At 41.2% G+C, this 13,860-nt stretch overlaps 1 protein-coding gene across 2 annotated transcripts in view; it reads right to left on the bottom strand.

The window, feature by feature from the left end:
• Positions 1-12,492, bottom strand: part of LOC121534850 (sideroflexin-5) — a 32,588-nt gene extending 20,096 nt beyond the window's left edge. For both annotated transcript variants that reach the window (XM_041841444.1, XM_041841452.1), the window contains exon 1: positions 12,209-12,492. In XM_041841444.1, the coding sequence (XP_041697378.1) occupies positions 12,209-12,265 (57 nt within the window). In that variant the 5' untranslated portion in view covers positions 12,266-12,492. The remainder of the gene's footprint in view (positions 1-12,208) is intronic.
• Between the last annotated feature and the right edge of the window lie 1,368 nt (positions 12,493-13,860).

Below are 13,860 nucleotides of genomic sequence, written 5' to 3'. Positions count from 1 at the left end.
AACAAGGGTTTTGCCACCAAGTACTAAGTCATGTTTTGCAGAGGGGTCAAATACTTATTTCCCTCATTAAAATGCAAATCAATTTATAACATTTTTGACATGCGTTTTTCTGGATTTTTTTATTGTTGTTATTCTGTCTCTCACTGTTCAAATAAACCTACCATTAAAATTATAGACTGATCATGTCTTTGTCTGTGGGCAAACGTACAAAATCAGCAGGGGATCAAATACTTTTTTCCCTCACTGTACATAGGAGTACAGTCCTGTGTTCCAATGGCATGTTGTGTTTGCTAATCCAAGTTTATCATTTTAAAAGGCTAATTGATCATTAGAAAACCCTTTTGCAATTATGTTAGCACAGCTGAAAACTGTTGTGAAAATTAAAGAAGCAATAAAACTGGCCTTCTTGAGACTAGTTGAGTATCTGGAGCATCAGAAATTGTGGGTTCGATTACAGGATTAAAATGGCCAGAAACAAATAACTTTCTTCTAAAACTCGTCAGTCTATTCTTGTTCTGAGAAATGAAGGCTATACCATGCGAGAAATTGCCAAGAAACTGAAGATCTCGTACAACACTGTGTACTCCTCCCTTCACAGAACAGTGCAAACTGGCTCTAACCAGAATAGAAAGAGAAGTGGGAGGCCCCGGTGCACCACTGAGCAAGAGGACAAATACATTAGTGTCTAGTTTGAGAAACAGACGCCTCACAGGTCCTCAACTGGCAGCTTCATTAAATAGTACCCGCAAAACACCAGTCTCAACGTCAACAGTGAAGAGGCGACTCCGGGATGCTGACCTTCTAGGCAGAGTTGCAAAGAAAAAGCCATATCTCAGACTGGCCAATAAAAATAAAATATTAAAATGGGCAAAAGGGATCTTGAAGAAGGAAGGCTTTCACTCCATTTTGCAATGCCATGCCATACCCTGTGGACGGCGCTTGATTGGAGCCAATTTTCTCCTACAACAGGACAATGACCCAAAGCACAGCTCCAAACTATGCAATAACTATTTAGGGAAGAAGCAGTCAGCTGGTATTCTGTCTATAATGGAGTGGCCAGCACAGTCACCGGATCTCAACCCCATTGAGCTGTTGTGGGAGCAGCTTGACCGTATGGTAAATAAGAAGTGCCCATCGAGCCAATCCAACTTGTGGGAGGTGCTTCAGGAAGCATGGGGTGAAATCTCTTCAGATTACCTCAACAAATTGACAACTAGAATGCCAAAGGTCTGCAAGGCTGTAATTGCTGCAAATTGAGGATTATTTGACAAAAGCAGTTTGTATGTTTGAATGACACAATTAGTTTGAATGACACAATGACAATGCAGTGCCTTAGACCACTGCGCCACTCCAAAAAGTTGACTCAAGTTTGCCAAAAAGCACATGGATGATCATCAAGACTCTTGGAAGAACGTTCTATGGACAGATGATTCAAAAGTATAACTTTTTTGGACGACATGGTTCCAGTAATGCCTGGCGAAAACCAAACTCTGCATTCCACAGTAAGAACATCATACCAAAGGTCAAGCATGGTGGTGGTGGTGTGATGTTTTGGGGATGCTTTGCCTTAATAGAAGGAACCATGAATTCTGCTCTGTATCAGAGAATTCTACAGGAGAATGTCAGACCATCCGTCTGTGAGCTGAATCTGAAGCGCAGCTAGGTCATGCAGAAAGACAATGATCCCAAAAAACACAATCAAGTATACATGAAAATTGCTAAAAAGCAACACATTTGAAGTTTTGGAATGGCCTAGTCAAAGTCCAGACCTAATCCCAATTGAGATGTTGTGGCAGGACTTGAAACGAGCAGTTCATGCTTGAAAACCCACACGTCACTGAGTTAAAGCAGTTCTGCATGGAAGAGTGGGCCAAAATTCCTCCACATCGACGTGAGTGACTGATCAACAACTACACAGGAAGCATTTGGTTGGAGTCATTGCAGCTAAAGGTGGCACAACCAGTTATTGAGTGTAAGGGGGCAATTACTTTTTCACACAGGGGAATTGGGTGTTGCATAACGTTGTTTATGAAATAAATGAAATAAATATGTAATTGTTGTGTTATTTGTTCACTTATGTTCCCTTTATTTAATATTAGGTTTTGGTTGAAGATCTGATAACATTCAGTATCACAAATATGCAAAAGTAGAGAAAATTAGAAAGGGGGCAAATACTTTTTCATAGCACTGTATATACATTTTTATGTCCTTGTCTATAACTGTTCTGCACTTTAATGTATTTGTATGTTTTATGTGGGCCCCAGGAAGAGTAGCTGCTGCATGTGCAGTAGCTAATGGGGATCCTAATAAACTAAACTAAACTCGGTGGTGAAGCATTTCTCTTTTCCGCTCCACTTACTAGATGGGCCCGGCCGCACATTGGGTGCCAGCAGTTTGAAAAGGCCTGATGGCAGTGCATGCCAAGATTCTATTTGGCAAACCAGATGGACTGAAACATGGCAGCTTCAAATCAGATGCCTTCTAGCCATTTATCACTTATGAAAGCCAGGCGACGAAAGGCAAAACAGGAGAGTTCGTCTCTCCATCTTCATTATCTTTCCTACATTCGGTTTTAATTGAAAACACGCCACAGGCTCCTCCACCTCTCTTGACATGTAATTGTGAAGAATGTAGTAGCTACCGTTCTGTAAATCTGTGTATCCTTTTGTTATTCAGTGTTCTCACAGCCCATATATAATGTCTTCGCAGCCCATGTGTACAGATGTAGGATCTTAATTTGATCACCCTGTTGCGGATAACTTGTAGTGTATTTGAGGATTAAAAAGGCTTCTGAAGTTAGTAATTTACACTTTGAAATTTCAGACTTGATTTTACCTTATGAAAAATGTATCAACCCATACAAAAATGTCCATCGATTATAACCCACAAAATAATTCACATTTCCTGCTGTAGCAAATTGGCCCAAATTAAGTTCCTACATCTGTAGCTCTGCTGTAGCTCCAGTTTTGTCTGGGAGAAGAGCACAGGCTGCATGTGTGAAGACTGCTTTAATTATGCATGTGCTTCAGCTCTCCAGAGAATACACAACACACAGCTAGCAGAGATGTATGACGGGCAGCAGCAATAGGAGACAGTGAGATTCATGCTGATTCAAGACCTGGCCTAATTTTAACTGGTATGATGCAACAAACTGAAAATGCTACTGCATATGCCTTTATTACTGTAAGCGTTGCAACCTGTGCTGAAGATTTTTGGGGCACAAAATATGGATGGATGCTCTATTCGTGAAACAATGAAACCTTCCATCACCCATTGATAAATGCAGCATTTGACATCATATGACTGGATGCTTGTAATGGTGAAATTCAAAATTGCTATCACAGGTAGCTTCAATGTTTCACATGAACACAATTATTTTGGTTTTGCAATTGCATCAGAGGTTGCAAAATGGAGGTCTAAATAGACTTAAGCCTCTTGGCGCTGTGAGAAAATAATGTATGCACTCACTAACTGTAAGTCGCTCTGGATAAGAGCGTCTGCTAAATGACTCAAATGTAAATGTAATGTGTAGCATGTGTGTGTCATAGTGCTGAGCGATTAGTGTTTTTTGAAGTCGATTCGGTGTCGGTTGGATTATTTAAAAATAATCACGGTTTTCGATTTCTATACTTTTTCCAACAATAAATGCACTATGCATTATGTGGGTTGAATGCTGTATCAACAGAATAAAACAATTAATAAAAGTCCCATGATGGTTGTGACTGCCCATTACTGCTGATCACTTATTAAACTACAATAACATTTATTCACATGACTTTAATAAAATATTTAAGTTGTTGTGTATATTACATTTGTTTTATTTGATGACTTTATTATTTAATTCCAAGTCATCATCTCTATAGAGCTGCTATCACTATTTTAGTAGTTCTTCAAAGTAAATAAGGCATACATTTATGACTGCTGAATACCATCTATCAATCACTTAGATGTGTTTTCAGGTAAAGCTAACTCATGAAGCAACCACTCTCTATCCCCTTGTTATAGCTCAGTGTCTATCCCTCTCGATCACGCATTCTTCGGTCTCTTTTACGTAGCAGGCGTAAAAGAAACACAGACCGTACAAGTAGGCACGCAATGGATTATGGTCATTTTAGTTAATTACCACATTTTCTGTGCATAACAATGTAGAATATAGGCCTGTTGGAATCTACAACACCCTACTACAGTGGGGAAAAAAAGTATTTAGTCAGCCACCAATTGTGCAAGTTCTCCCACTTAAAAAGATGAGAGAGGCCTGTAATTTTCATCATAGGTACACGTCAACTATGACAGACAAATTGAGAAAAAAAATCCAGAAAATCACATTGTAGGATTTTTAATGAATTTATTTGCAAATTATGGTGGAAAATAAGTATTTGGTCACCTACAAACAAGCAAGATTTCTGGCTCTCACAGACCTGTAACTTCTTCTTTAAGAGGCTCCTCTGTCCTCCACTCGTTACCTGTATTAATGGCACCTGTTTGAACTTGTTATCAGTATAAAAGACACCTGTCCACAACCTCAAACAGTCACACTCCAAACTCCACTATGGCCAAGACCAAAGAGCTGTCAAAGGACACCAGAAACAAAATTGTAGACCTGCACCAGGCTGGGAAGACTGAATATGCAATAGGTAAGCAGCTTGGTTTGAAGAAATCAACTGTGGGAGCAATTATTAGGAAATGGAAGACATACAAGACCACTGATAATCTCCCTCGATCTGGGGCTCCACACAAGATCTCACCCTGTGGGGTCAAAATGATCACAAGAACGGTGAGCAAAAATCCCAGAACCACATGGGGGGACCTAGTGAATAACCTGCATAGAGCCGGGACCAAAGTAACAAAGCCTACCATCAGTAACACACTACACCGCCAGGGACTCAAATCCTGCAGTGCCAGACGTGTCCCCCTGCTTAAGCCAGTACATGTCCAGGCCCGTCTGAAGTTTGCTAGAGTGCATTTGGATGATCCAGAAGAGGATTGGGAGAATGTCATATGGTCAGATGAAACCAAAATATAACTTTTTGGTAAAAACTCAACTCGTCGTATTTGGAGGACAAAGAATGCTGAGTTGCATCCATAGAACACCATACCTACTGTGAAGCGTGGGGGTGGAAACATCATGCTTTGGGGCTGTTTTTCTGCAAAGGGACCAGGACGACTGATCCGTGTAAAGGAAAGAATGAATGGGGCCATGTATCGTGAGATTTTGAGTGAAAACCTCCTTTGCAAATAAATTCATTAAAAATCCCACAATGTGATTTTCTGGAGAAAAAAATTCTCATTTTGTCTGTCATAGTTGACGTGTACCTATGATGAAAATTACAGGCCTCTCTCATCTTTTTAAGTGGGAGAACTTGCACAATTGGTGGCTGACTAAATACTTTTTTCCCCACTGTATATATATATATATATATATATATATATATATATATACACAGTGCCCTCCACTAATATTGGCACCCTTGGTAACTATGAGCAAAACGGGATGTGAAACAATTTCTTTGCTGTTTATCCTCTTGGTCTTTCATTCAAAATATTCACAAAAATCGAACCTTTAGTTAAAGTAAAAATGATTGAAAAAAATAAAATGTGAAATAAATGCAATAAATATTTTTCTCCGAAACATGTGTGCCACAATTATTGGCACCCCTAGAAATGCATGAGTAAAATCTAACTGAAGTATATTCCCATTCATATTTTACATTTTTAAGTTCACCTGAGTGATTAGGAACAATTAAGTAGTAAGCCATGACTTCCTGTTTCACAGGGTATAAATATGAGGTGACACACAGGCCATGTTCCCATAGTCATCCATCACTATGGGAAAGACCCGAGAATACAGTAATGATGTGCGACTAAAGGCTGTTGAGCTGCACAAATCTGGAAATGGCTATAAAGAAATAGCTAAACGGTTGAAAATGCCCATTTCCACTATCAGGGCATTAATTAAGAAGTTTAAAGCAACTGGAGATGTTAACAATTGGCCTGGAAGAGGATGTGTGTCTATATTGACCCCACGCACAGTGAGGAGGATGGGTCGAGTGGCCAAAAAATCTCCAAGGATCACAGCTGGAGAATTGCAGACGTTAGTTGGGTCTTGGGGTCAGAAAGTCTCCAAAACTACGATCAGACGCCACCTACATAACCACAAGTTGTTTGGGAGGGTTGCCATAAAAAAGCCTTTGCTGTCATCAAACAACAACCTTAAGCGCCTACAGTTTGCCAAACGTTACTGGAACTTTCAATGGGACCGGGTTCTATGGTCAGAAGAGACCAAAATATAGCTTTTTGGAAACAAACACCAGAGGTGGTTTTGACGTAGACAGAACGATAGCCATGCATTAAAGTACCTCATCCCCAATGTGAAGTATGGTGGTGGATCTTTGATGTTGTGGGGCTGTTTTTCTTCCAAAGGCCCTGGACAAATTGTTAGGATACATGGTATCATGGACTCCATCAAGTACCAGCAGATATTACATCAAAACCTGACTGCCTCTGCTAGGAAGCTTAAAGTTGGATCTTCCAGCAGGACAATGATCCAAAGCACACCTCAAAATCAACACAAAAATGGTTCACTGACCACAGAATCAAGGTTTTGCCATGACCATCCCAGTTCCCTGACCTAAACCCCATAGAAAACATGTGGGATGAGCTGAAGAGGAGAGTCCACAAGCATGGACCTCGGAATCTGAAGAGATTCTGTATGGAGGAATGGTCTCAGATCCCTTGCCATGTGTTCTCTAACCTCATTACACTTTATAGGAGAAGACTCAGAGCTGTTATGTTGGCAAAGGGAGGTTGCACAAAGTATTGAATGAAGGGGTGCCAATAATTGTGGCACACATATATTTGAGAGAAATATTTGTTTTATGATAAGAATAAACATTTTCTTTCAATTTTACTTTATTTAAAAGGTTAGATTTTTGTGAATATTTTAAATGAAAGACCAAGAGGATAAACAATAAAGAAAAACGTCACAGCCCATTTTGCTCATATTTACCAAGGGTGCCAATATTAGTGGAGGGCACTGTATATATATATATCACATACATACATATATACACACATACATACATACATATATACATATATATATATACACACACATACACATATATATATATATATATATATATATATATACACACACACACACACACACACACACATACATATATATATACACACATACATATATATATATATATATATATACACACACATATACACACATACATACATACTATATATATATATATATATATATATATATATATATATATATATATATTAGGCAAACATTTCTAAAAACCTGTTTTTGCTTTGTCATTATGGGGTATTGTGTGTGGATTGATGAAGAAAAAATACAATTTAATCAATTTTAGAATAAGGCTGTAACGTAACAAAATGTGGAAAAGTCAAGGGCTCTGCATACTTTCCGAATGCACTGTAAGTGTTCCTCTTGTCCAGATGTGTTACGGCCATGTGAAAAGCGATAGCAATGGCATCTTCTGTGGATCTGTTGGAGCGGTAGGCAAATTGGAGTGGGTCCAGCACGCCTGGCATGCTGGCCTTAATGTGGACCATGACCAGCCTGTCAAAGCACTTCATGATGACCGGGGTGATGTCACCTTGTTTTTCTTGGGCACTGGGACGATGGTGGTCTCCTTGTAGCAGGTGGGGACTACAGCCTGGGACAGGGACAGGTTGAAGATGTCAGAGAAGACGCCCATTAGCTGGTCAGCACACACTCCGAGGCCAGGGATGCCATCTGGGCTGGAGGCTTTGAGTGTTCACTCTAGAGTTTTCCTCACATCAGCCTCGGAGAGCGAAAGCATCTGGTCATCCGGAGCAGCGAGAGTCTTCCTGGATGGCTCGGTATTGTCTGCTTCGAAGCGAGCATAGAATGTGTTAAACACGTCTGGGAGGGAGGCTTAGGTGGGATTTGCCTTTGTAGTCCATGATAGTCTGTAGTCCTTGCCACATGCATTGAGAATTGTTGAACATCAATTCGAGTTTGTATTGTCTTTTTGCATCAAGAAAAGGCAAACAAAATTAAAACCCACACCAAACTTAAAGACGGAAAGCAAACCAAAAGGTGGACAACAAAAAAAACAGGGAACATCAGATAAAGGATTGTTTTTTTAGAAATAAAATCGTGAGAGCCAACTAAAGGTGTTTACCCTCCACATCTCTCATGCCAACTGGAGCACTGGGCCAGCCGCTCTTAAATAGGTGAAATACCTTCTGACTAACGAGATGACAAGCCAGCACAGGTGTAAAACACACTGCCTAACGAGGTGACACCAATTGGTGCGCCCAATGTGTTAACGTCCAACCTCGAAATATAATGAACAAAAATATAAACGCAACATGCAACAATTTCAAAGATTTTACTGAGTTACAGGTCATATAAGGAAATCAGTCAATTGAAATAAATAAATTAGGGCCTAATCTATGGATTTCACATGACTGGGCAGGGGCGCAGCCATGGATGGGCCGGGGAGGGCATAGGCACACCCACTTGGGCGCCAGGCCCTGCCAATCAGAATGAGTTTTTCGCCACAAAAGGGTTTTATTACATACTCCTCAGTTGTATCAGCTGTCCGGGTGGATGGTCTCAGATGATCCCGCAAGTGAAGAAGCTGGATGTGGAGGACATGGTCTGCGGTTGTGAGGCCGGTTGGACATACTTCCAAATTCTCTAAAACGACGTTGGAGGCAGCTTATGGTAGAGAAATTAACATTACATTATTTGGCAACAGCTCTGGTGAACATTCCTGCAGTCAGCAGGCCAATTGTGCGCTCCCTCAAAACATCTGTGGCATTGTGTTCTGTGACAAAACTGCACATTTTAGTGTGGCCTTTTATTGTCTCCAGCACAAGTGCACCTGTGTAATGATCAGCTTCTTGATATGCCACACCTTTCAGGTGGATGGATTATCTTGGCAAAGGAGAAATGCTCACTAACAGGGATGTCAACAAATTTGTGCTCAAAACTTGAGAGAAATAAGCTTTTTGTGGGTTTGGAAAATTTCGGGGATCTTTTATTTCAGCTCATGAAACATGGGACCAACACTTTACATGTTGCGTTTACATTTTTGTTCAGTATTTAAATGGAAGAACCAAAGCCTGTAACAGCACCCCTAATGGATTTACGGAGCTCGTACCTGCTTGCCTTGTACGCCACAGAGTCATCGGGGTTCGTTCTGCTGACATTGAATGCTGCAGTACGGGCTCTCAGCATGGTACGGATATCTCCGTTCATCCAGGGTTTTTGGTTCGGGTATGTCCGGATTGTTATTGTGGGTACAACATCAACACATTTCCTAATGAAGCCTGTGACTGACAATGTATATTCCTCAATGTTGATGGATGAGTCCTGGGTGGATTTATTTTTTAACATATTCCAATTAGTATTCTCAAAACAGTCCTGCAGCATTGAGTCTGCCTCCTCTGTCCAGCACCTCAGTATTCTATGTGTTGGTGGCTCCTTCTTGAGATGCTGCTAATCAGTTATCTGTGAGGGATTGGTTTGGTTCCAAGAGCAGGGGCAAGTGTCCCTTATCGATTAGCTTCTTGTTATTCCACCACCATGCATTTTGATGAGACGTGCCTACAGTATAAAACATGTAACAGCAATAAACATGGCCAGACAACAACAAATCAAACTTTAGTGAACTTTGTGCTTTACCATTTCAGCAGGTAAATCATTTCCCTACAACACATTGCATTCAAAACAATTTTAATAAAGGCTTGCCTAGAACACTGAATTGCACTATACAAAAGCCAAATTACATGTGAGGCTTCAGACATTTTAATCTCATTAATTGCCAGTGCAGTCATGAAGGGTTTCCAACAAAAAATGCAGAATTGCAATTTGAGCCAATGTGAAGGTAAAATTATCGTAGTAGTTGACCGGTGACCACTGCAAGTGCATAATCGCTTCACAGGACAGAAAGTTGATGGATATGCTAAAGATAAGGGTAGACAGACCATTAATTTTGCACACATTGCAACGGGATGACCCAGATTCTTAGGAGCTGCACTATCTGATGTTTGCCTGGCTACCTAAACGCCTTGCTCCCGCCAAACGCTACAGCACGCCCACGGAGGTTAGTTTCTTCTCCGCAATGAGTCTGGATAGTCCCAGCTGGTATTAGATAGTACATCGCGGCCCCACCCGCCTATGGAGAAAACAACCTGTTGTTACCTAGGTTACCCCATTGGCTAACAACAAAAACGACCTTTTTCAAACAGTTTTCTTGTCTGCTTGTTTTAGTAAATCACAAAACTACAGTTAAGAAAAGTACAACATGTCTAAAGATTACTTTTCAACATTGCCTGCTCCCGAGCATTCTCACTACTTTGAAAAACGTAATATTGTAGGGCTTCCCTCATGGCCCTTTTCATGACAGTGCTGGCAGCCACATGAGTGAGTGCTAGTTAGCTTCCAACCAGAACATTAAGATAGCCATTACATTTACATTTTAGTCATTTAGCAGACGCTCTTATCCAGAGCAACTTACAGTTAGTGAATCCATATTTATTTTTATTTTTCATACTGGCCCCCCGTGGGAAGCGAACCCACAACCCTGGCGTTGCAAACGCCATGCTCTATCAACTGAGCTACATCCCTGCCGGCCATTCCCTCCCCTACCCTGGACGACGCTGGGCCAATTGTGCGCCGCCCATGAGTCTCCTGGTCGCGGCCGGCTGCGACAGAGCCTGGATTCGAACCAGGATCTCTAGTGGCACAGCCTTAGACCACTGCGCCACTCAGGAGACTATGACCATGACCAATAACACAAACAAACTATACAGTAAGTAGCCAGTGGAGTTACAAATGGACTATACTAAACAAGTTAAATGTCTTACCTGTGATGAAATGTTTTCCACACACACACACATTGCTAAGTATAGCCTAATTGGACACCAGGTCCCCACATTTCCCACGCAGAATAGCCTGAAGCCACAGGGCTCTTCTTGCAGGCTCTATTTCCCTATGTGGGAGCATTGCGAACCGTAGGTCAGGATGTTTGACCTGGTTACATGTACATTGAACAACACAGCAGCTTTTCGGCATTTTTTGTTATTTCTGTATAACAAAAAATCTACAACGAAGTTGGCTCTTTTACAATGCGGGTCAATGGGAAAGAATGTTTGTTTTCTGTGGTCGAGGGGAATTCCTTCTTATGACCTGAATATCGACTCAGAATTCCTTCTTATGACCTGAATACCTCCCTGACGATTTCTAGAACGCGAACACATTCTAATAGTTCTGATTGGTCCCAGAAACCGGTGGGTTGGGCCAGAGCCAGAACATGCGCTGTTTTAACATTTCGTCATTAGCTTTGATAATCTGATTGGTTATAGATGATTCAGTCGCTGATGACTTTGTTTTGTACAACACCCCTCATTTTGATGTCACCTCAAACGACTTCAACGATGGCAGTCTCAGACTTAAGTATGTCGTGAACATAGCGCAGTGGAAAAATCCAGTTTGAGTCATATATTTAAATGGTGGGAAGGAACATATTCTTTACAACAAAATAATGAGTCTTCTAATAGGCTTACATAAATTCTTAATTGTCATTTTTTTATCCCTCGTGCAAGTTTCAGTTTGTGCCTAGACATAAAATTGCACAAAAATTATGCGGATGTCACATAAGTAAGAATAAAGCTATTCCATTCTATTCTATTCTATTTAGGTTGTTCTATATGCCTATTCAGTGCAGTCTACTCAAGTGTAATAAAGAACCTTAGAAAATGTTAGCAATTTTGCAGTAAGTAAGACTAATGTTGATTACAGATCAGGCGCGCAAAATGTTTAGATCCATTTTTAGGACCATAGGATGTCCGCAAAGTATTCTAGCCTCAGCATCTAGCTACAGTGGGACGGTCAACCCTGCTATCAACTCCGAAACACATCCCCTCCCCCTCGTTTTCGCTACTTGGTAATTTCAAGAAAGTAGGATACTTTCTTGCATTTGCACAGAACATAAACAGGATTGCATTACAAAGATTTTAAAAACATGTATCGAGCAGACATCAGGGGCAACTTTCGCTACAAAGTCACAAGCAGTAAGCATAATGATGTGATCGCAGGCAGAGATCGGTTCTCCGAATATATATATATTTTTGCACTCTTATAGATACCAAACAATGGGATTAATGAAAAAAGTCAAATAATATGCTTTACCTGATCATATCGAGGTCTTCCAAGCTGGAACGCAGGACAGGCTGCAGATACCGCCATGAGAGCGAATAAGTATTTGTTTATTAATAAAGTCAATCATGAAACGGGATTTTTAAGTAGTGAACTAGCTATACTCCAGTGAAACAAAAGAAGCAATTTATCGCAATGTTACGTGGGAGGTATAGTTTCTGTCACTCCAGTTACACAGCGAAAGTTATACAAGATGACTACACATCCCAAATAATTTATCAGTTGAAAAGAGGTTGCGTAACTGTTTTTGTGGTATGGCAGAGAGGAAGAGGCGAAGCGAGAGGTTTTACTCCGCCCAAAATCTGTCCACGAAAATAAGGGACACACTCTTTTCACGGCATTTCGCCAGGTGTGCAAGGACTGTCCGGTGTGCATCCACGTTCAACCGTGAACCCTCGATGTGTCATGTCAAGTTTCTAGCAAATCAACAAGATCAATGCTGCTATCAAGCCAATATACTAGTTTACCTGAATGAAATAGGCCTAAATGAAACTGATCACGACTAGATTGAATCTCATTTCACTGGGATTGGCTAGTTAACATGCAATAATACCTATAGCCTACTGTCAATCACTGACTGAGATTAATTACACTACATGACCAAAAGTATGTGGACACCTGCTCGTCGAATATCTCATTCCAAAATCATGGGCATTAATATGGAGGTGGTCTCCCCTTTGCTGCTATAACAGCCTTCACTCTTCTGGGAAGGTTTTCCACTAGATGTTGGAATATTGCTGCAGGGACATGCTTTCATTCAGACACATGAGCATTAGTGAGGTCGGGCACTGATGTTGGGCGATTAGGCCTGGCTCGCAGTCGGCGTTCCAATTCATCCCAAAGGTGTTCAATGGGGTTGAAGTCAGGGCTCTGTGCAGGCCAGTCAAGTTCTTACACACCGATCTCGACAAACCATTTCTGTATGGACCTAGCTTTGTGCACGGGGGCCTTGTCATGCTGAAACAGGGAAAGGCCTTCCCCAAACTGTTGCCACAAAGTTGGAAGCACACAATCGTCTAGAATGTCATTGTATGCTGTAGCTTTAAGAACTAAGAACTTCACTGGAACTAAGGGGCCTAGCCCGAACCATGAAAAACATCCCCAGACCATTATTCCTCCTCCATCAAACTTTACAGTTGGCACTATGCATTCTGGCAGGTAGCGTTCTCCTGGCATCCGCCAAACTTAGATTAGTCTGTCGGACTGCCAGATGGTGAAGCGTGATTCATCACTCCAGAGAAGTGTTTCCACTGCTCCAGAGTCCAATGGCGGCGAGCTTTACACCACTCCAGCCGACGCTTGGCATTGCGCATGGTGATCTTAGGCTTGTGTCTGGCTGCTTGGCCATGGAAACGTATTTCAAGAAGCTCCAGTTCCTGTTCTTGTGCTGACGTTGCCTCTGTGCTGACGTTGCTTCCAGAGGCAGTTTGGAACTTGGTAGTGAGTGTTGCAAACGAGGACAGACATTTGTTTACTTAATCTTACTGTAGTCGGCAACAGGCGGCCAGCAGGCCAAAACCGGCACACAATAGATTTTTTTTGGGCCCCCAAAAACAGTTGTGTGAAAAAAATATAAATGTGGGATTTTCGTTTTTGGTCATAAAAGACTGTAAAATCACCAGAGA

This window comes from Coregonus clupeaformis, chromosome 2 (genome assembly GCF_020615455.1).
Source record: "Coregonus clupeaformis isolate EN_2021a chromosome 2, ASM2061545v1, whole genome shotgun sequence".
Classification (NCBI taxonomy): domain Eukaryota; kingdom Metazoa; phylum Chordata; class Actinopteri; order Salmoniformes; family Salmonidae; genus Coregonus; species Coregonus clupeaformis.
This window is presented reverse-complemented; position numbering and strand designations above follow the sequence as displayed.